At 37.6% G+C, this 24,651-nt stretch overlaps 2 protein-coding genes across 2 annotated transcripts in view; both read right to left on the bottom strand.

The window, feature by feature from the left end:
- Positions 1–6,842: 6,842 nt before the first annotated feature.
- On the bottom strand, positions 6,843–17,530 carry LOC134816544 (interferon-induced protein 44-like). Its single transcript, XM_063825439.1, has 15 exons — positions 17,410–17,530; positions 16,773–16,928; positions 16,303–16,379; positions 15,958–16,102; positions 12,792–12,886; positions 11,199–11,289; positions 10,456–10,566; positions 10,166–10,294; positions 9,821–9,935; positions 9,656–9,698; positions 9,376–9,470; positions 9,116–9,219; positions 8,801–8,937; positions 8,471–8,649; positions 6,843–8,255 (listed from the first exon to the last, which is right to left on the bottom strand). Exons 1-15 carry the CDS (start codon positions 17,509–17,511, stop codon positions 7,738–7,740), a joined length of 2,097 nt encoding a protein of 698 aa, XP_063681509.1. The 5' UTR covers positions 17,512–17,530; the 3' UTR covers positions 6,843–7,737.
- Positions 17,531–20,143: 2,613 nt separating this feature from the next.
- The window catches only part of LOC134816909 (transmembrane 9 superfamily member 2-like), a 129,731-nt gene continuing 125,223 nt past the window's right edge, over positions 20,144–24,651 (bottom strand). The window contains exons 13-18 of the mRNA XM_063825927.1: positions 24,508–24,565; positions 24,284–24,385; positions 22,591–22,800; positions 21,998–22,194; positions 21,737–21,823; positions 20,144–21,070 (exon numbers count right to left, since the gene is read on the bottom strand). Coding sequence (XP_063681997.1) covers positions 21,003–21,070; positions 21,737–21,823; positions 21,998–22,194; positions 22,591–22,800; positions 24,284–24,385; positions 24,508–24,565 — 722 coding nt within the window. The 3' untranslated portion in view covers positions 20,144–21,002. The remainder of the gene's footprint in view (positions 21,071–21,736; positions 21,824–21,997; positions 22,195–22,590; positions 22,801–24,283; positions 24,386–24,507; positions 24,566–24,651) is intronic.

A 24,651-nucleotide genomic window follows, 5' to 3' on the forward strand; every position in this document is an offset into this window, starting at 1 on the left:
CACTGTGATCAAACAATTACAATGGCAGTAAGTCCGCTAATAACTTTATAAGATGACGAACTTAAATCCAAAACCGAAAGTATTAAAGATGGTACGATTCATTCCCTTCAGAGCCCGCCGTTTTAACGAAGAGTACTTGATTATACGCTGAGTAAGAGAATGTATTGTTTTACAACAATACCGAACAATGGCGCTTACCAGTACCCTATTGTTAGTGCTGTGAGCTGAGGATGTAAACACACCTCGTTACCTCTCCACCCCCTCTTGTTTATAAATTATATAGCAAAGAAACGGTGATGGAAATGAAACAATTTGTTTCGGATAAAATGTGAATAATGCATCAAGCGGTTTCTTTGGTATGCTTTGCACCAGTTGTTGTGATTCATGATCGTCATTAACATTAAAAACATGAAACACGCCTAAACTATACGATTCATGACGAATTAATAAGGCTATCCATTTTAAAAGTTTTGACCAAATTTGTAATCACCATTTTCTTGTACCGAGGCGGAGGTGCAAACATCTTGATAATCTATCTTCCAATCATATATCCTTTATTTTAGTTGTGAAAACCAAGCTATAATCTTGGTTATAGTTGTAAGATACGACATAGCCAGTCTGGTTAACTTCACGTCAACCTATATCGCTATTTATCTCACGAAATTAATAATCTGAAGTATATGTGACATGGTACTGACATGGTACTGACGGTGACATGTGGACAGTGGGAAATTGCCTCGAACACCCTGTCAGCTCCCACTCTCTCAGGATCATCTTCCTTTAACGTACCTGGGAGAGGAGGAGTACACATTGTAGGAAGAGGGGAGTGTCGTAATGAGCTAAGTAGAGACGCAGATTTAACACTTCTAACTCGACAAAAACCCTTCATATCCTAGAGTTCACGTGTCACGTGCCCGCCCACGTGACAAGCACCAGTCGACCAATCACAGGACGCATCGAAAGAAATCAGCCAATCACATAGCCGGTAGATTAAACCGGACCAATGGGAGGGAAGCTGGCTGTCAGAAGTGTCAGAGAGATAGGAAAGAGAGAACAATGGGTTGAGCATGTGGAGAGTGCATTGTTCCTCCTCTCTCTCTGTTGGTGAGGACGGAATACGGGGGAGCTGGGTGACTACTCCTTCTTTACGTGTGTAATTAACAACATATACCTGAGATTAATATAGTAGGAGCAGAGATTGTAGTAATGACATTAACTACCCTCGCGCCAATCATTGGTCTCCGATAATTTGGGCCTGACTAGAAGAGCAGAATTACTAGCTTTGTTACGGGAGGTGAGGAGTAATGATTGAGATGCGAATTAAGACACCATATGGCAGGCTTTAGTATCGTGTAATGACTTACTTGGTAATGTCGACTAAACCCGAAAAGCAGCTAATTATAATTTAAAGCTAACGGCAGACGAACAGTTTTTTCCTCGATGAAGGAGAAGGGGAGCCGCGGAGCTCAAGTCACAAATAACAAAACTGTACACTGTACAGCTAGAAAACCCAACAGTAGCAGTAACAACAACAACTCCCACTCACAGTCACACACAGTCACACACCCAGCAGCTATAACACGGAGCTCCACAAAGAATACAGAGCAATTCACCATTGCAAGGGTCTGTTATCGTGAGATCGAGACAATGGAGGCTCCTCCACAGAGCTACAATACCTTCCGAGAACACTATGTCTACCCTCCACCTATAGCACCTTCATACGGAACAATATCAGCCAGTAACACCGCCATATTTAGACCACGTGGGCATCCTGCTGCTTTTTTTCTCGAAACAATATTTCATCGTATTGTCCGACAAGACAAAAATTGTATTGTTTTTATTTAAAATAACGAACAATCGCTTCCCGAAGACAATACATGAAGAAAGGTGGTGCTGCGGTTCTCGCAACGTTATATCATTATAAGAACTATCGATTGTTATCGAATACAATCATTTTCATTGATAGACATGAGTAATTCCATGATTGTTTCAATGAACTATTGTTATGCAGATGAATGAATGTCTTTTCATAAATATATGCACTGTATATAGTAGAATATAATATTATAGTATAGGAAGCTTCGTAGGCCCTATACAAAGATATTAAGTTTGGCACCTTTTCAATTTCTACCCGTGCACCATTCTTGACCAAATCCAATACGGCACTAAAAATCACATAGGTGTTAATATCATGAAATTGTGGGACAAAACATGACTTTTTGTTAAATTAGCTTTCGAAAAAGTTAAAAACAAATCAATAATCTCATCGGACGAACCTAGCATAATTTGCTTTAACTCTCTCGAAAAATGTAAAAATTTGATGTCTGAACTGCATATTCAGGTTGAAGGTCAGGCTGAAGTTCAATCCAGCCTTTAACTTGTAACTGTCTGTCCCCTCTCTATTTCTTATTCGAGCTCATATCTGAAATTTCCAACATTTCATCATCTTCAACACACAGCTCATATTATGAAGGAGATATTGGTGTTTTCAGCCACCAACCGTTTAACTCCTGTAATGACTCGTGTCCGCATAATTTGCAGTAACGTTCACGTTCAAAAGGTCGCTTAAACTCTTATGTGTCCATTAGAGTAAATGGATCAGCCTGGTCTTCTTTGTTACGGTCCCTAACAATAGCTCAGCAAGCTTTTACCCCACTCACACGGGTCTAACTCTAACTCTTGCAGTTGCCGTCAAGAGTTGCACGTGCACATTATTAACGGTGAGAGTGATAGAGTGGTTTAGAGATATTTCACTATCATAGCTCGGTTAGATGGCATATTTCTCGGAATTTGAGACAGGAAATTGAATGGGTGGAGACTAATGGAGGATAAATTCTTTTAATCGAAATTTGTAATTTAAATGTAAATTGACTTTAATTCTTTATACATCATGCAGTTCAGGAGTGTTTCATGTTTGATCTGTTCACCATGGCCAGCTGATCCAAGATTTACAGAGGTGATCGCTCATGGAGATCGACCAGTCGAAGTCGTTCGACTAAGTTCGACTAATGAGCACAAATCCAGGTAAACAGCCGAAAGCCCGGGTTCACATATTCGACCACACAGTAAATGTTTTCCACAAAAACTGAATCTATGTTATACATGTTATAGATATCCTGGAAAATATGGATTATTCTCCAGTCTCCACCGTTTCGGCTGACCCCCCCCCCCCCTCAATATGTATTGGAATGCCTTGAGTGCTGATCAGCTGATGCTATGTGGTTTAAGTGTTTGAAAATGCCGAATTATTTAAAATGGATAATTGCAGCAGCTCAGATTAACATTTCATTTAATTTCTAAGACAATGAAGAAATAGAGCCCATAATTTGCATATATTTCGTGTCCAAATTTGCTATGAGTACTTAATTCGCTGCTCTTTGAGTACACCGCCATCATTTCGAACCACAATTATCAATTCCATTTCGAAAATCTCGAGAGTAGTTATATTGTTTAAATCAGAAACATGTTAATAGTAAGACTCAAGTTGTAAATCTTGGGGGTCAGCCAAACATGGGAAACTTTCATGAGGACTAAAACTAAAAGCTAAATGATCATTGATTATGATAGAAATATACTTAAACTAAGTTAAAATAAGGAATAATCCACAGCTCCATACTTCTCAAGAAGTAACACTTTTCTCAAAAAATAGTAGTAATTTACTATTATCAACACATTGAAGTAGATTAAATCATTAGTTTATTTGGTTTATTTAGTTCGATCATTAGGCAATAAGACTCTGACTAGAATATTGTTCGGAAGAAGAGAGTAAATTGTTTTCCTCTTGAAAGTTTTCTCGAACATTACGAAAGACTTGATAATCGATTCAAGAGAACTTGTCTTAGTTTGATGAGATACGGGTAAACTGCCATAAATAAATGGACTTAAACTAACATATTACACACTTTTAAAGGTCGGCTGACAATTGACAAAGGAAGAATGTTCTCCTCTGAACCTAAAGTAAACTTGCCTTGAGGTGAAAGCTTCCAAGATTTGAATTTTCCCATCGCTTAATTACAAATTTGAGGCTCCAATTCTTTTTGTGATTTCCTCACGCTGACAATCAGCTGGCAAAATTTCAATGCATAAAAAATGTACCTCTTAAATCGCTATTTTAAAGAAAAAATCAGAAAAACTCTCTTTTTTGGCTCACATCCTCAAGTACTTTTTGTTTTCTTGCACTCCCAGCAGCTAACACGCTGCTCACCACAAAAAGGCGGCTTGTGATTGGCTGAAATACTACTGATAACAAGCAGAAATCATTCCGATAACAAGCAGAAAGTTCCCACGATACTATCCCGCTCATGCTGTTCAGAAGCATCCGAAATACATGCTGCAACACGTGGCGTGATCAGGCCATGGAAAAGTGAAAACAGATTCTTTAGAGAGAGGTGAAACAATTTAATTTTAGTCTGTTTACGATTGAGGATGAAACGGTTGAAAAGTTGCAAGCCTCACTGGATAGCATGAATGAAAGATTTTCAAAAAACTGGCAACTAATGTAGTATTGGTGCGACGAATGAAAAATAGCTCGAAATTGAGGAAATAAAATAAGGGCATTGGACGATTCTTCATTTCAAGGACGCGTGACGTGTTTAGCATTTGGTCGCAAATACTTAAAAATTCAAAGGTAAGTAAGGCTGAGGACCGCCACAGATACAAGATACAGTGATTCCATTGACAGAAAAGACAAAATAAGTTGATAGTGTGAGTTTTGCAACCAGCGACCTTATAAAAGCGATGAATGCTGCTGTCCATTGAGTTTTACACCTGTGTGATCTTTTTGTTTTAGTTCTTTCAAAAGATTTGTTAATAAACTTATAATGCCACAGCAGAGTATAATAAAGCTGCCTTGAGGAAAGCATTGTAGAAATTATTGTAATTCGTATGAATGTGCACAATGCAATGTATTGTTAGGAGACTGATATTATTTTGACAATAATGTGCTATAGCAGTTTATTATATTGATCAATGACGATCTTCAGTTTATTGATTAACGATCTCTGTTATTTTCAACCTGATAAATTTTCAGCATTGAAATAAAATGGAGCTATCATATATTATTCTTCCGCTGGCTTGTAAAGTGTTAGCCGGATATTTACAAGGTATATACTATATAATTGGACGTGTCGAATCATCAAATATTCGCTGAGTTGGCGAGATGGTCACATGACCTTTGATCTATTCTTAGCAGCCCAACATTTCGAGTACATCAAACTTAAATTCTCATTGGCTCAGTCTGGGCACGTGATAAAATGGGGTCCCGTGAATGGTTGTCCAGCGGGTCACATGAGATCTTGACTCATAGTAGTCAGGTCATGTGACGGCCGGCTATAGTACAATGAACATAAAAGGCTCCTTTATAATGCACACAAAGGGCGGAGGCACACGTGCTTTGCGAATGCTATAATGGCTACCCCGCCAATCGGTAACCAGAAAACAATCACGCGCCGCCGATCAGACCAATCACGGACTAGCACCAGATTTGTCATGTGACCGAAAGTCACGTGACCCCTGGACCGAGCGATAAGGGAGAAAAAAGAGCGAACAGAGTTCGATCTCGAGACCTCAGCGGTACGGGCTGTACGAAGAGTGCTCGGCAAAACAATGGCAAGTTCTTAATTTACCAGCACTAGCACGCAATTGTACTGGAAAGCTTTTAAAATGTAAGAATTATGAGTCTACCTCACCTGATTGAGTCCATGGTGCGATAGTATTCCAGGCTTGGGATTAAATAATAATGGAGGCTTTTATTACTATACCTTACTAGTTGTAAAAATCAATATTTAACAATTGATTGACGTAAGTTTATACTTGCTCATTATACCAACAGTTCATTTGCTATAGAAATAGCGAATCCGGCCCTGTGACGTCGTTCATTATTGATATTAAGGCATTTCATTGGATTTAAAGGGAGTCCCACAGGTACTGTTTCGCAACTGTATACTGTATACTTATAGTTATTTCGAGTATATAACAAAAGCTCGTTTTTAAATGTATCACGTCATAAAATGTATTACGTCACAGATTACAGGCACACGCCAAAAGCAGCAACGTACTTTTTAATATGCACAGTTCATAGTTACCTAATCTTAAATCTCAAATTGCAGGCAGAGACATGAAAATTCCCACATTAAGTTACAGATCAGATATCGACGTAATCATGAGTAAATTATCAATGGACATGACGTTATTTTTCTGTTTTTATGTGTACTTACTACTTACAATTAAAAGGGCGCAGACAGTGATATCATTCCTTAGCTACAAGCACAGTGTACACCCACATATTTTAACGTCGTTACCCTTTTATGTACATTGTACTTGTATAGAACAGTTAGATACTGAGAGAAAGATCACAAAAGTGACATAGAAATGGGGTTCATTTGAGCTGGTGTATACCTTGGAGTAGGGAAAGTGTCCGCATTACATTTTAGAGAACTAACTTGAGAACCCACTTCTCAGTCCAAGTACGTGTTTTATACAATCGCCCACAATAAGTATAAAAGTGTACCTCAACATCATATCGAGCCTACCCGCTTCCCACGTGTTTGCCAAATATACACCACTATGGTTTGCTCGCAAGCGACAGTCTGTTAGGCTACTCTTAACACACTGCGTGATCAGCATGCGGTTATTGTATTTGTCCTAAACACTGCAATGAATTGCGCAAAATGTTAAATGTTGTAAATGGTCTCTCCGTCACTTTGCCATGCTGAATTCCAGTTTACCACTACAAAGCAAATTCGATAACATTTAATGAATTTGTGTTGCCTATTTTTTTGTTATTTCTTAAAAATCGTCTGGAATAATTCAGAAGCTGACAAACTCTTTAATACATCAGATTTCATTCTTGATAATAAGAACAGTATAAAAATGCACTTGGAAGTGCTATCAGTCCTTAAAATCGGTCCACACTGTTGATCAAAACTAGTTAAACATGGACGAACTTAAACGTACGTAATCAATAAGTTGTGGGTTATTGATTTAAGTTTATATTTAGACTGAAATTCCATAAATTATACATTATCAACGACAACACTTACAAGATTAACATGTTTTAATTTTCTTGTCCTTTCAAACAATTCATTCATGAGATCGTTCTTACATTGCAGTATATACTCATTCATAATCAGAAAATGACATCAATTTTATTGCAAATCATAATGAGCAAATGAGCACTGGGCTAAGGAATCTGAAGGCGAAAGTAAATTTAAACACTGCACCCACACCAAAAGCATTGTCCTTCCAAAAAACTGGGGGCAGCAATTGGCCCCGCAATGTAAGAAAGATACAAAACTTATGCTCACAGTAAAATAAAGTAGCTGCAGAGGTAGGTTCGACTGAATGATGTTCATTGTCTGGCGTTCATTGTCATGTACATACAATAAGTTCTGAATAAAGCGTACAGTTATTCGCTTCATACGATTCTCATTGACTCACCACACACTGGAGCACCCCTAACATTGTTGTTGCCCCACAAAAGGAGGTTCAGGGAGGCCAGTGTAGTATATATGTTCGTCATTATTATATTACCAACCAAACAATACACCTGCCAACATGGAGCAGTCTGACCTTTCAATGGGTCGTACCCTCATTTTCATTTTCCTTCGTCATTATCATTATTAGGGACGGTTCAAAAGAAAATTTTGGGAGCTTTGTCGCCGTATAACAACAGGTCAAACACAATTACTATGCCAAAACAAGGCCAAAACAAGGCCAAACACTTCAATTCCACAAAGTTTATTTCGCTCCAGGATCAGCCCGTTGTAAGTCGAGAGAATGCCTGTGCCTCATGCTATCACTGTGATGATAAACTTGAGTCTGAACTACGACGGCACTGTTGGACCTCCTGAAGACTGGAGACCCAGTGTTGTCTGAGGCAGACCTGTCTCTGCTCATCAGCTGACTTCCCAACGAGCTCCCTGCGGGAACTGAACCACCACTAAGGTTGGATCCTGATCTCAGTTTCTGAGCGAGCTCGGCACATTGTAAACTCTCTCGATCCTCAAGTCCAGACTCTGCTGCGTAGAGGATTTGACGGAATGCGCTTAGAGCCAGAATACCAATATTCTGAACTGGTTTTATTTCGTGTTCATAGCATTTCATAGGGTAGATGTAGTTTCTAGGGAGAGAAAATGATGTGGACACCATCTCGACTATGTCAGTTACAGTGCAGCTCCGGTAGATGTAGGACAGGTTTGATTCTACCAACTTGCATGCTAGGTCCGTTTTCGTCAGAAGTACTCGGATTGGGATGTCTGAAATTGGAAAAACAAAATTTATCAGTTAACGTACATTTTATAAATACAAATAAATACCAATCATAAGTTACTTATTCAGCTACTTATTGAGTAAAATTACAATGAGTAACTTCCGATTAAATATCATAGGAAGAGCAAAAAAATGTTATCCCGATGACGAATTTGCAACTAACAACACCGTCGCGTCAATATTCAGAAAAAAGCAAGTTTACCTCTCGCGTCCATTTGTTCTTTGAGTTCGAGAATCTTCGAGTGAAGTGGCGTGTCTTTGGCTGGTATTTTAGTAGCGTCTAAAACCAGAGCTATACAGTGCATCTCGTCACGGATAGATGTGTCACTGTTGAAACCAGGAGAACGGTTGGTAATGAGGTTTCCTCCGGTCAGATTAAACCTGGTTTAAGTATTAATACTGCTCAGTTAACAGTGTCAAGGTAACAGTTTTAATACAAGAATAGAAGGGAAAATTTTTGCTTAAACAATCTTGTAAGGAATATTATTTAGCAAATAAACAGGGTTGAAAAGAAAAACAGCGGGGAAGAAACCTATCGGAAAGGTGTCCATCCATCATGTAAACTAGATCTGTAGAGGAAATATTATTTAGGGATAAACCAGGAGTGTCACAGATCCTTATGTTGAGAGGATCTTTAGACCTCTGAGGTTGCATCATGTATCTACGAAACTGAAGGGAGACATTACAAATTATAAAGTTATCAAAAGACAGCAAAATCGATCAATTAGTGAAATCTTGAGACTGAAACTGGAATCGTTTGATAAAGCTGTACCATGAATACATAGCTCTTTTCCACAGTGAAAAAGTGAGTGACACCCACTCATACTTCATACTCATAGTTAGCAACCTGTTTAGTCGTGACTGTTGATCCATCTCCAGTCCTTGCTCTCGACGTTATGTGACCTTTAAATGTGCTCTCGAAAGTGTTGAATACGCTGCTTTTACCAGATCCTACAATAAAAGGATCATAGTTCCTTTTATCGACATCAGTGACAAACTTAACGATATCAACTGTATCAGCTTTCGAAAAAATGGCTATAACTGGAATTAGAGATAAGTCATTAAGACTAATTAGGACTAATTAAGACTAATAGGAACATAAGTTACCGATAGGTCCTAGTAGAAGAACGTTGATGAATTCGATCTGACAGAACTCTGGTTTATAATTTACGAAGTAGTTTATGCTTTCCGCCAGAGTTGTCCTGAAACAATTTATCAGAGATAAAGGATCATGATAACCTACATTGTCAGTGGACAATGTCCATAATTAAAAAAGTCTCTGTTGATGAATCTTGATGCCCATTGGGTTCGAGAATCAACGGCCATTGCTCATATTGACCATTTTTATGATCGATGATACGAAGGGTTATTTGTATCATTAACTTACGGTTGGTTGAGAGTAACTTCTCGCCACGGCCTTTCGAGAAATGCTGAAAAAGTCGCCAAATGTAAAGATATCAATAATGTGAAGAATTGGTCCAATGCTTATCATAGAAACAAATGAGTTCAAAAAAACCTGAAGAATAAACGTTTATAAAAAGCAAATACGTACGAAGATGTTTCTGGCTAGCATCAAACACTTCAATATCAGTAACTTCTATCTGTCCCTCTTCTACTCCAGTAAGATCTAAGAGGGAGCCTCCCTCAAAGGGCCCTCCTGAGTACACCTGATAACATTTTAGTTGAAATACTCTGCTGATAGCAACAATAAACTATTCAACTTATTGACAGAGGAACGGTTATCTATAGTTATTAAGACATGAATATGATCTATTTAAAATGTAAAAGGATAGGGTGATATCTATAAGTTAGGTTAAGTGAAGAGTAAATGATAAGATACATAAAGTTCATAATTCAATGCCAGTCCAATTGCTTCAAACCAAGAAAGATAGTGTACCTGAGCACTCTTTGCTCCGTAAACTTTACAAAAAAGACGAAGTGTAGGCTTAGCGGAGGAACCAAAGAACGGACCCAAATCAGGGTCGTCGTAAATGTGGAGATCAGTATCAGACTGAGTTGCGCTTATCTGGGATTATTTTATAACTCAAAATTATAAAAAAGAGTTCTTTACCATAAACTAACATGGTAACTAATGCAAATGGAAGCAATTCTGGCCCAGAATCTCATTACATATTATATAAAGAATTGAACAGTCTTTTCAAAAACAATAAAATCCAATCCACGTACCTTGAGCTCATCACAGAGATGATCTTTTGCTCTAAAGAGGAATGCTTTCTTGTCGTTTACCGGCTCCCCCCGGCTGAACCACCCAGCACTCGTGTAGCAACCAAAACACAGCTGTTAGGCAGCAGTGAGAAACGGCAAATAAACATTAAACAATTTAAGTATCAATAATAACGAATAAGGGGTCGTTCACATATTATTACGTAATCAACTTTTTAACCCCCTCCTCCTTCGTAATCAGTATTGCACATAGCTTTTGTATAAATATTACACTAGCGTAATCATTTAGAAACCTCCTCCTTCCTACTCAGTGATAATGTAATATGCGAACGAACCCTGAAGCGATACGTTCATCAACAAAAATTTAACTGTAAGAATACAGTTAAGTTAGAATAGCAAACATGAAACTTTGAAGATAACTGATCAACATAATTTAACAGTAACACAACTGCGAAAGAATTAATCATTGACGCAGATTAATATTGTACTTTGTCGACACTCGAAATATTGATAGAGTTTGCCACAACTCAAACAATAAACAACATGAAATATGATTTTTATAGTACGACATAAATCAAGTGAGTGGGATTTAAGTTTTCAAACTTTGAATCAAGGCAGATTTAGCTTATAACATTTTACAGTTTTTAAGTTCTCCAAATTCTAATCACAATATGTACTCATTCATTGACACTACGACTAGAGAATAAACACTGAACAACATAACGTTACACACAGTAAGAATTTACCCCTGAAGATAAGGTCACTATGGTAACAGAAGGACCACGCTTATCACACAAAGAATGGAAGACATGAGTATCAAACCCGTGTACTGAAGCCCTGAAACATTGTTCTACAGTTGATACTCAAGAGACGGTATAAGAGCCAGTATAAGAGCCGCTATAAGAGTCAGTATAAGAGCCGGTATAAGAGCTGGTATAAGAGCCAGTATCAGAGTCAGTATAAGAGTCAGTATTAGAGCCGCTGTAAGAGCCAGTATAAGAGCCGGTATAAGAGCTGGTATAAGAGTCAGTATAAGAGCCGGTATAAGAGTCAGCATAAGAGCCGCTATAAGAGCCGGTATAAGAGCCGCTATAAGAGCCGGTATAGGAGCCAGTATCAGATTCAGTATAAGAGCCAGTATAAGAGCCGGTATAAGAGCCAGTATAAGAGTCAGTATAAGAGCCGGTATAAGAGCCAGTATCAGATTCAGTATAAAAGTCAGTATAAGAGCCGGTATAAGAGCCGGTATAAGAGCCAGTATAAGAGCCAGTATAAGAGCCGGTATAAGAGCCGGTATAAGAGCCGGTAAAAGAGTCAATATAAGAGCCGGTATAAGAGCCAGTATCAGAGTCAGTATAAGAGTCAGTATAAGAGCCGCTATAAGAGCCGGTATAAGAGCCGGAGTAAGAGTCAGTATAAGAGCCGGTATAAGAGCCGGTATAGGAGCCGGTATAAGAGCCAGTATAAGAGTCAGCATAAGAGCCAGTATAAGAGCCAGTATAAGAGTCAGTATAAGAGCCGGTATAAGAGTCAGTATAAGAGCCGGTATAAGAGCCGGTATAAGAGCCGGTATAAGAGCCAGTATAAGAGCCGGTATAAGAGCCGGTATAAGAGCCAGTATTAGAGCCAGTATAAGAGCCGGTATAAGAGCCGGTATAAGAGCCGGTATAAAGCAGGGTTTTTAGCAAGGAACCTCTCGATCACATTTTGTACTTTTCACTTCAAAAGGAACCGTATTTCAGTCACGATCAAGATCGAGATTCTGGTTTACATTAAAACATATATAACTTTTGGTCCCTGGCATTTATCAATTACTGTCCCCTTGTCTGTGCCAGGATTCAGATCGACAGATATTTTCTTGTAAAGAAACCAACTATTGTTTGTAATCCTTCAGCCAAACGCAAAGACGAATGTTTTTTCACGAAAATTGAATGCAAAAGAGTCACAAACGTAGTCTTTATATCGACTATAATGAAGGTATTGTCAACATTTTCCGCGATTTTGTCAAAGATATGAGGATTCTGGCGCTAAAATGTTGCTCAACCACAGACTAATAAATATTAAACGGTAAACCTAGCCATGTGTGCCTCACTCGCTTTTATATCGCTATTAGTAGAGGCAAGCATAATAATGTTTTGAATAATTTGGAAAGTTCGTAGATTCCTCTACAGGGTCAATGGTCATCGAATAGTTCGACCGCCCTTGTTTACTACAATGTGGATGTTTTGAAGGGGTATCCTTTCAGAACACATTCTCAGAATACCATATCAAAACATAATACTACCTCAGTCTCCAACTCACCAATAACTAAAATAAGAGATAACAAATGCTGCACTTACTGGTAAAGGGGCAGTAGTATAAGTCGGCTATCTCCTATCAATCTTCTGATCTGTCTTTCGTCAAGGGGGCTCAGTGTGGAGTTCCCCATCGTCGTCTGAAAAAATATTAGGTATTTACAGAATCCAAACCTTTTCGTGTAAATTTTGGTTCCGAAGCATGAAGGTTTACTTTTACGATTTCCGCGGGAGGATAATAATATTGGCTTACTTTAAGCCAAGATTAATTACGAATTATCGCTGATAAGAGATTATCTGATTGCTTAAATTTATCTTTGTCACGTTTTGGATAAAAATTAACATTATTTTATCTGGCTGTATCTTATTTCTTGAGAAAATGCCAAAACAGTTTCTGGCATAAATGAATGTTTGGGGTAGACGATATTTTTGTCAATTTTGAAATTCAAAAATAATTCGTCTATAAAGTTATATGTGGACACTGGACCCGTATTGAAATAAAACGACAGAATAACTTCTTAAAATCGAAGTACGAGAAAAAGGGAAGAACTAACAGGATCATTTCAAAATCAAAATAAAACACAGTAGATGGGACCAAAACATTTCTTCGACCTGCAACCCTGTTTGTTCTTAATTCCAGAAAAAGTCATTAGTAACATGATCAAATCCTTAGCGTTCGTTTTAATCAGCAAGTATCCCCAAAATCTGAGCACGCCAAGTAGTTCATCTCATTAATTCTACTGCACATACAAAGCTTGCAAGCTTTTCCCTGGAACTTCGAGTTGGCTTTCTCGACGTTGTGTACGAAGAGTAGATGTTTGTCTGCGGAATTAGTTTTGACAGGAATTTCTTGAACATCCAACTCTCCACCGTCCAAACACTGAACAACCTTACACTGGTTAGTAAAGTCCTGGAACAATATTCCTGGATTTAGCTTCATGTCCATACTTGCGACTGTGTATTTACACGTTGGAACGTCTTTATTCTTCGATCCTCCGTTCCTGTTCTTCTTTTTCCCACACTCAATGCAAACTACAACCAACAGAATAACGAATAGTAAACGCATGGTAAGCAACTTTTTGACTCAAATTGGTACAACAGAAAAGCAGCTCAATAACTTCATCCAGTGGAGTTTACTTTAGTCCAATGCCTCATGAAGGGATGTTTGTTTATACGTTATCAGAAACATGGTGCTTTAAGTGGTTTTAACCACAATGCTCTGCCCAGCTAACATGAAAAACGTGCGGTAACAGGGATCTGTCTGCTGGTGAAGCTGTGGAGGTGCTCAAATTTCACTTAGCAGTAATAATCAAACAGTTTGCGAGTACTCGAGTTAACGCTACGATGGTCAGACCCCTAGAATAAAGCATTAAAGTAATGATCTGGGCTGTAGCTAGACATCAAGTGATGTTATTATTATTATTATTTGAGTCAAACCTCGGTAGACGACGGCTGCTGGGGTGAAATGAGCTCTCCATAAATTAATTTCTGTAGTACCAAAAGGAGTTTTGCGTTATCATCAGAAGAAGATAATGTAGAAGAGTTTATTGAGTCAAATGAATTCATCACCATCTTTATGAGTTTATGGAAGCACACGTGATTTATAGCTCAATCTGGAGAACAGGTGTGAACTATAAAACTCGGCAAAAAACGAAACGAGACTGGACCGAACAATTTTTCTTTGATGTCAATTTGTTTTAAGTGATAACGCAGAACTAGAAAACTAGCCTGAACCAAAGGCATAAACAATGAAATACTTATTTCCCATCATAAGGTTTTAACATCTTATCTTTTATCTTTTGTCTGCTATCTCTATTTCGTTATGCAACCGAATTGAAACTTAGTTGGTATTTCAAATTCAATATTCTGATATTGGCACATAAGGTTCCTTTTGCCGGCCCTAGGAATGCTTATCTTATATTCAGAAAAAATTAGACACTCGATCCGACGCATACTCATAGTCATGGTACGATACCCTGTCCAGTCAAGAAATTCATAAGTTAACCTAGAGGCACTGAGGCAGCTGGCAGAGCCTTCATCGAAATTTTCGAGCCGATTAAAAACAATCTCGTTTGACGTTTCTATGGTAATATGTCTTTGCACGTGCGACTGGAAACCTATATAAGCGCTAAGACCAATCAATATCCGTTATATATATTGCATATTGTGATATGATGAAACATATTGCTGCAATCTTGCATTTATCTCCGATTATCTAGTTGTCTGTCTACTAGACATCGCAGTGATAAGATTTTTGATGTAATTTCCAGCTCAGATTAACAAGTACAACGTTTAATTACTTAACTGAAATCTAATGGAAAAATCTTCAATTTTCAACCTCTTCTGTGAAGAAACAAGCCCAGCTAGCGGCAAAAAATATCCGTCGGCAGACGAACTGGCAAAGAGATTCCAAAGCAGACGAAAACAACCAAACAAGAAGTCAGAAAAAACGAAAAAAGAGCGGGAACCTGGAAACAAAAAGAGTAAACCCATCAGGAAGTCATTGAAGAGTAGCATAAGAGCATTGCTCAAGCAGAAGGCTGTGAGTAGTTTGGTTAATCTTGATCATGGAAAAAGTTCACAGCATCCTGACAATCCAACATCCACGGAAGCCAATCCTATACAAAACTGCCATTCTAAAATAAAAGCAGCAACGCATCCTGTTCACGATGGAAAATATGACAGTAAAAATAGACAGTCTAAGAAAACCATCACAACTAAATATAACAAAAACCTCATCATTAGTAAAACTTCTGGTTCAAATACAGCGAATAAAGTCATAGTTGTACAAGAATGGGACGGTCGCAGCAACAGTTTCTGTATGAACTTAAATGTCAACGTACAGGCGAGGAATTAAGAATTGGCAACATAGTTGGCAACGTCGATCGCTGATCCAAAATATGCAACTTCAAGTTAATAATTTTATTTTATTTTACCTAAATTATATTTTTGGGGTTTTTATTTTGATATAGTATTAGTAGAAAAGAAAGCCTAGATGTAAATTAGAGGTAGATGTCGAATAATCCAATGTTTTATGAGATAACCTAGTCTTGAAGTTAATATTTGTGGCTGCTGAAGTGCTGTTAGAGGTAAACCTGTATTTACTTCACAGTTTAACATATTACTCCTTCATAAAATTAACAATTCAAATTTTTCGGATGTTCACTATCGAGAGACGTTCAATCCATGAAATGACGAATTATTCACAAACCTGTGCGATATGATTGACCGATGGAGCTTCAGAGGTAACTGATGGTGCTACACTATTAATAGGAAACGGGGGAATAGTGGTGGATGGAGTTCGACTTTTGTTCAGGACGGGAGTCGACACAGATTTTTTGAGCTCCCACAAAAACCTGAAAATAATTAAAAATTATCCGTAAAAATGATCAAGCCGTATGAGACTGTCTGATTCTCCAAATCAGTCAGAGGGCTTGAGTAATGAGTCGTTCAAGGTCAAAGTGATATCACAAGCGGCACATAAATCCAAAAAAAATATGCATTTGATTTGAATGAAACTTAGATACGTAAAATGTCTGGTGTAAATTCAGAATACCTGTTAGGGTTATTGTCAAAATGTTTGGGAGACTGCTGAGCCTGCATATCTTGCTGCTCCGACAACCACTCTTCTACCTGACAGATAACATTACATATCACCTAATGTCAAGGTAAAATCCACTTCAGATTTCTACAAACTTCGTACTGTCTTGTCTTTTAATAGCGACAAAACATAAGGCATGGAAACGTAGAGAAAAAAATGGTACGATTAAGGTTGTGGATTAGGCCAAATTAAAGATGGCCGCGGATGCATCAGCGTTTTAAATCCGCTGTGGATCATATTTTAAGTCAAAGTGAAGATTTCTATATGTTGAAGAATGAGGATCACCGTTAACAGTTAAAGTTGAACAGTACTGCCGACTGGTCTAATTTTGTTCAATATTGATGACCATAATTATACATATTTGTATAGTTAAAATAGTCCCTGAAAACTCTGCTTCTACTTCTATACTTCTAACATAAAATAACCTTGTCGATAAGGGTAGCAGTAAGATCAGGGCACTGTATCCTCGGTACCGTAGACCTCGCTCTCGGGTCACTACTCTGAGAAGCTGAAGATGTAGTTCTTCCTTTCCTCTGGAATCTTGGGCTTGGATTTGTACTTGCTCTGTGTTCTTGTTCAATCTGATAGGAGTTACTATAAACAAAGGCTGCTCACTATGGCTACATCTTGGTTATAGTATAACCAAGATGTAGCCAACTTCGGCCAACGTTTATGAATATTTTCAATGAGAATTACTCTAATGAGAATTACTCTATGAAGTATGATATTGTATTGGATAATTAAGCTCGTGTTTCTGGGTTCTGGAAATTGCTACTTTGTTACTTCAACTACTCGAACTGCAAACCGATCGAATATAAATTAGGTTTGAAGTTATATCATAACAGAAATGCTCGTAGTTTACTAATCACTAATCACTAATACTATGTCGAGTTAAATTAATTATGTAAAGTGGGGAGTGTGCAGAACAATATCAAATACGGAATGAGATTTAGATCACACCTTACAATATTTCAAAACGTTATCAGTAATCTGCCGTGACTCTAAAGATTTAGAATGATGCCTGAGACTGAGGGTAAACATTGGGATCAGATTTCAACGAACCAATTGTAAAGCAGCGAAGTCGAAGGTTGCTCTCCTTCCATCATTAGGACTTTGGTTAGGTGAATCAATGATGCAGACAGAATCTCCTACTTCTTCAGCCATAATAACTAAAGCGATTTTTTCTATACAACATGATGCAATTAATAAGCAAATTAACGAACATACACTCTGATATGTGTAAAATCTAAATATCAATTTGTTCTTTCTAATCAGTGAAAGTAAAATTTAGTTTCAAAAGCTGTTTAATGTTTTAAAAGCAAATTTAGGATCATAATTATAAATGTACTCATAAAAACTCAGGGGTCGTTCACATATTACATACTCATTTTTTTGTAAATTTTTACCCACCTTCCATAAATATAATCACTATCAGTAATCACGACCCAACGTAGTCAAGAACTGACCCCCACCCCCACCCGTAGCCACAAGAAATACACAGTATTAAATATTATTTGAAACCGGATATTGGGGATATTGAAGACAGATATCTGAGATATCAGGCCGGAACCGAATTCAGCCGGACATCCGGTCGGTTCATATCGTCGCGGCGTTTTATAAAAAGGGCTTATCTCAAAAATTACAGTTTTGCCTTTGGGTTTAATGGACGTTTTCGCCAGTATTTTGCCGGGTCCCAAATGCAAATGGTTAAAAAAATTAGTTAGAACTACCAGATACTTTTGACCTCATCAAAAATATTAATCCTGGCAAAAGTAATATGGGTCTTTGAAGCTCAGAGTGTATGTATAATTATTATTAGATATATTGCAAGCATAAATTTCAAACGCGATTTCTGGAAAAACTGCAATTTTGGCAAATTAATTTTCGGATTCCTCCTACAATTTTTATCACATAAAAACTAGGTAGGCATAAACTATACAATTACAGTATTTAGAAACTTGTGGACTGTTGAGAAATATGATTATGAGTCAGGCCATATTCCATATTCGTTCTTCAAAAAGGGCTTATCTGAGATTGAGCCGTTTTCAAAGAATTTTTGAATTGTATCAATAAATTATTATTATTATTATAAAACAGGATCTTACCGACAAAAATGATTCTTAAAAATACCTTAATGCGGTAAACTGTACCCTTGAAAAAGATTTTCCCAACATCTGTTGCATGCAGCTATATCTTTAATTTCGTTCAATTCATACAAGTTGTCCATTTGCAAACTTCTACTATTTAAATCACTTCTTAAAACCGATAACAAGTTCATTCTAGGTCTCCCCAATCTTCCAATGAATAAATTATCTGATTCAATAGCAAATGAGAGAGCCGTTTGGGCTGGGGTGTTCTCCATACTCCTGAGAATGTGTCCAAACATTTTCCACCGCTGGTGTTCAATACGCTTGGATAACTTTTCAACTTTGCACCTTTCATACAATGCTTTGTTGCTTATCATACCTTTAGGCCATTTGATGTTTAAAATGAACCTGAGGTGTCTACGATGGAGTGTGTCCATTTTCTCCAATAAATTATCATGCGAATATATTCCACTAAATCCTGGATTAAACACCAACGACTCCTCAACTGACCATCCATCAACCCCTAGCCCCTAGGTAACCTATCAGAGATCCCTGGTGACCAGTGGCGTAACGTTGCCTGTTGGCGCCCCCCTGCCGAAAAAAGCGCCCCCCTGTTGGCGCCCCCTCCCCTTTTGGTGCCCCTCCCTAAAATTGAACAAATTAGGTGATTTTAAAGAATACGCCGGTAAAATCTCTAAAAAAGTGTGTATCTAGAGCAAAACGCGCAGTTTTGCTAGTACTTTAGTTAAGTTTTCGAAATTGTCCCACATTCAAACGACGATTTGGCGCCCCCCCTAAGACGGCGCCCCCCTGCACAGCGGGGTCAGCAGGGCCTTTCGTTACGCCACTGCTGGTGACCATCGTCCAGTCTAACTCTAAATGTTCCTAGACTCATGATGTAAAGAAAATATCAGTCAGCATTTTATAAAAAAGGCCACAATTGAAAATTGAACCCTTTCTCCCTTTTTCGACAATAGCAGTTCCGGCAAAAAGTAACTAAATAAAAAAGGGCTTGACTCGAGTTGAGCTGACGATATATTTTATCACTCATCGGAGTGATATTTAGTAAATTTGAATTGAAATAATATGTGAACGACCCCTTTTATTTCAAAACAAGTCTATAAAAGGTACCTACAGAACAAGATAGCTAATCATAATGCAGCGGCAGATTAAGATTTAAGAATTGATCAGTAATCTGCATTCTGTGTGGGCCTAAACACTAAAGACAAATTTAGTTTCCTCAAATGTGAAAAGAGGTTGTAAATATATATACATATCCCTAACATTCAAAGTCAAAACAAAGTAGTGGAACTACAATTTACTTGAGTCTGAGAGACGTGTTCGAAGCTTGGCACGATACGTCCCGTGACTTCCTAATGACAGTTCACCAATAGAAATATGTTAGTTTTCACTCCAGACCGGTGTTAAATTTCAGTTTTTAACAAGATTATCGGCATTTGACCACTCCGAGACTGTCTGAAGCAAGCTTTGAAGGAAGTACAGAAGGTGCAAGCAAGCGTGTTTGGGAATTCGGATTATAGAATTAGTATAAAATTAAGGTTTCCGTTATTTTTGATATTTCGACGTAACCATGAACCAGTATAATTATAAAATTGAGATAGGAAGATACGCTTCAACTTTAAAAATCATAAACTCAGGTTATCATATTCTATTTATATCGGGCAGTAAAACGAATTAAACGCATGAGATTCAGCTTAAATTTCTATCGTTCATTCAATAACATTCAAACAAAAAAGTTGTACAGATTTTATTAACCGAATATTGCCTAACGAAACAAATTGTTATGCGCTAGATTTTTAATTTTACATTTTATGAACATTTGAATTCTGTGGGATTTGAGAAAATAATAGACCGACGATAGCGAATGCAGCTCCAAAAATGCAGATTAATTAAGCTTGGAACTTTTTTGTTATAGACCAGCTGGTTTTGAATGACAGAACGAACATTATATAAATAAACACTACACAATAATACTATTGTACTATCAAAGTATTTCGTTCAGATATCACTCTATCCGAATAATCAACATGCATCAATTATCCTAGTCAAAATTCTGGGTTACTTATATCACCTACTCGTAAAACTAAATGCCTACTTGACAAGCATGCACAACAAATATAAAACTGAAAATATAACCGTTGTCCCTTACAAATAGTTTTAAGGGAAGATATTAGCCGAAATGAGGAAGTGTAGCATACGTTTCAACATAGTAAGCCGGAATTTCTTTTTGGGAAATCTAATCAGTGAAATTTTTACTGGATATGATCTCTTATCAAAAGTAATTTTAATCGTATTTGTATCCCGGAATAGTATTCACATGCTTTCCTTAAAATAACATTTTTTATCTATTTCAATATCACCAGTTCAAACTCTTCACCCAGATAAAATTAGACACAATCCTGAGCCCAGACAGCCTTACTCTTATCTGGAAGGACCAATGCCAGTACTTTTACAGGCGTTCATCAGATAATAAAATGCACTTCTGATGTATCGAATTCTTCGCATTCTTCTCCCCTAGCTTCTAACTCAACCTCTATTAGTGTCAACCTAGTCGGTCTTGACAACAGAGTAGATCTTGTTGATGAAGAAGAAGCATGACATGAATCCCACGAAACCTGAAATTTTGAATGTTGTTAGGGCTTCAAATAGAAAAAGAGGTGACAAACAACTAATCGTAATTCTATTGCAAAGATAAGAAATTAGACTAGGTTGAGGGTTATCGTCACAAACAAATCTTTTCGTGCCTTAAATGTATATTTAAACATTTTACGTGACCATAATAAGCAAATAAGCTGCCAGATTATGTAACATCATCATTCGTGACGTCATAGCTCGAAGCAGATAGTACAGAAGGAAATGTAAGCGATAAGAATTAAGACAGATGACTCGCATCCGGTGATATTGGTGTTTAAAATATATATTACGTCCATAATAAGTCTGTCCCGTAGAAACAATTTTCCGGAGGTTAAACTTCTGGTATATTATCTCATAAAAACCCATAACAGAACCCTGGCCTTATCTGCGGCAAAATCACAAAGCTCAAAAGCTGCAAATCTTGTTAAGCGTTATTGATAATTTTTTAGAGGCGTGCACAGCGTACAGTTTTCGTTACAACTGATACAGAAAAGTTTTCCTGAAAGTTTATCCGAAGATTTCCAAGCCTAAAACTAAAATTGGCGCCATTTTTTGGAACATTCCAGAAGAGACAATCACTGTACGGTGAACAAATACAATAATAACGTATTACACAGTTTTGGCTGAACTGGTACAAAGTATCTCACCAGTCAAAAGGAAGAAATAGATGGCCATGATAAAGGTGTAACCAAAGAAGATGAAGAGAGACGCAGCACCTTCCATCTGTAGCCGCTCTGAAAATTATTTAGATTAGTGCTGGGAATGAAAGTCGGGATAAAATCGGACGTATTTTAATATAAAGACAATATATAGTGAAAACAATTTCATTTCGGTAAATTAATAACAGTTGATCATGGCCTCTTGGCCTTGCATACCTAATAATACACTATACAAATATGAATGCAAACCTGCATAGAAGTAAATAGAATATAGGAAGAAGTAGAGAGCTGTAGAGCCGCTGCTCAGGTAAGCTCTCCACCACCAGTGATAGTCCTCCGAACAGAGGTGGAAGTAGCAGAGGAGGATGGTGGTTTCAGCACACGTGATCACCAGGATCAGGAACACGATGAACAGGAACCAGAACATGTAGTAGATCTGGTGAGCCCTGAAGTTGGACGGGGTTAGGACTTGCGGGAAAAGATGTCCAAAAGGGTATTTTTTGGTTTGCATGAGCGAATAAAAACCAGCCCACATCCAGAAAGTTTTAAATTTATTCATGTAAAATTTTCCTGTGCCCTAAAAAAGGACAGGTCTTCTAAAAATTTTCTCTTTGACAACAAATTGCCTCCAAAATCCACAATTTGCTGTCAGATTATCTGCCGATCTGCTGACTTTCTGGATGTGGGGAAACCAGACACTCGTTATCAATTCATATTTAACGCTACATTGCTGCCTCTGATGCATGAATGTATATAACACTATTCTTATCACAATTATTCATGTCATTTGTCTTCCATTTTTAATGTAACGCTATTTTAACATACCACAAAAGTTTACTTACCATATGCTGTTGAAGATGAAGTAAAGCTGAATGAAAACGCTGCCCACAGGTAAAACTCCGCCCATAAGAATGCCAGGAACTCTCTTCGTGTAAAATGACTGTTCAGGAATGTGACGAGGAATCTGGTTTGTTTGGGTCGGGTAGGTGATAGCTTCCTTCCGGAATCCAAAGAATGCACCAACGAAGGTAAGTGGCACAGATACGCAAATCCTGAAAAAGATTGTTGGATCAAAATTTCCAGTACAATTCAACCAAACAAAAGGCAGCAGAGTATTAGTGTTTAATTATTCTGTTCATTTCAGCTCATATTGGCTATTGCCACTTAAGTAATGATACTATAACTGAAACCAATTCAATGATACAGAACGATAAATTGTAAACCCCTGAAGTTTTCAGTGTCGTTATGACTCGGTACACTTACTAATCATGGTGTCACTGTAAGGGAAAGCTGGGATTGGCCGTATAATTTTATAGAAATGAATGTCCTTTTTAACATCCATTCTTCTAAATTAAAGTACGACAAAGGAGTAATTTATGATAAAGCAGGAAACTTGGTGTGAAGAAAAGGAGATCACGAACATGGGGGTAACATCACGTACTTTAATCACGTGGGGGAACGAGAAAGGTAGAGCGGAGATAACTAGGGTTAATTAGCGGTTGAAATTCTTATACAAAGAAAACAAAACTTATACTCAGCAGTGTTTAAACTAGTCATCCCAGAAAATAACATGAATACTAAGTTAAGAAAAGTAAATTATGCTTGAAAATATATCGTCAATACTAGAAAAAGGAACTTAAACATATTATGCAAAGATCAAACACCAGATATGACCTATAAAAATAGTTTTTCAAGTTCATCTAGGGACAGTTTAGAAAGGTAGGTTTTTAGAAGAGCTTTAAAAGATTCCAAGGATTGAGCTGAAGAGATGAACCTACCTACCTATTGAACCTATTGATGGTAACAGGCAGACGATTGTAGATCTTTGGAGCCACCACAGAGAAGCTACGCTCACCAAACTTTGAATTACAAGAAGGAACAATAAGTTTCAATGTGTGACCATGGTGAGAATACTTGAACAAGTATCATGATGTGGTCAATGAAAAAAGATATGTATTGTGCGAAAGGACGTAGAACGGTACTCATATTATATGCTGTGGTCATAAAATCAAATTATCCCTGACAGTGGCTTCCCCTTTCGTGTTCTAATTAGGAGAAAGTGCCACATCACAGACGGGAAAGATGACTTATCAAAATTATACCGATCCAGTCAAACGTACGCGAGCGCAGCGCGCGCACGCGTTTTACGTACAATTGCAAGCGATAAGAATGAAATCTCGCATCATGAAACTCTACTCGCGCGTTACAGTTGTGTCCGATATAAACTGTGACTGGCACAACGACAGTGGTGGCTACTGTAAATTTGGTCTTTCGTAATTCGTCATCTTTGTAATTATCATCTAGCGTTAACATCAAGGACATAAGCCTTTAGAAACTGAGAAGTGTTCTTTACACCAGATAGACTTATTTATAGCGGAACATAATTGCTTAAGATTATGATTAGCTGATAGCTCCATGGGAAAGTATAATATGCTAACCGTTGCTTCGGGTGCCAATTTCCTAAAAAAGGCGAGGCTCTTTAAAAACCAAAATTAAAGAGAGTTATTTTTCAATTAAAATGTTTGAAATACGTACCATAGAGCCAAGACACCGCAAAGTGTTCCGAATGGTACAGCTGACGAGGATCCTTCGCCCCAGAGAACCAGATTTAGTACGAAGAACACGGAGAAAACAATCCTGAAGAAATATACAATCTAGTAAGAATGGCAAATGTTAAATATCTTGATACATCTACTAAAAAGATCTCGATGAAAGAGCCAATTTTATGAAAATAATTACAGATCGGTTACTTTACTTACGCAGGAACAAAGAAAGCAGTGAGCAGCACATTACTCTTCCACTTCTCTCCTCCAAAACCTGTAAATTATATTGATATTAAAATCAGAAATCATATAATAAGGTAAATACATAATTATAAAATTACGACGACCTCATAAGGTGAC

This window comes from Bolinopsis microptera, chromosome 6 (genome assembly GCF_026151205.1).
Source record: "Bolinopsis microptera isolate Bmic1 chromosome 6, MBARI_Bmic_1.0, whole genome shotgun sequence".
Classification (NCBI taxonomy): domain Eukaryota; kingdom Metazoa; phylum Ctenophora; class Tentaculata; order Lobata; family Bolinopsidae; genus Bolinopsis; species Bolinopsis microptera.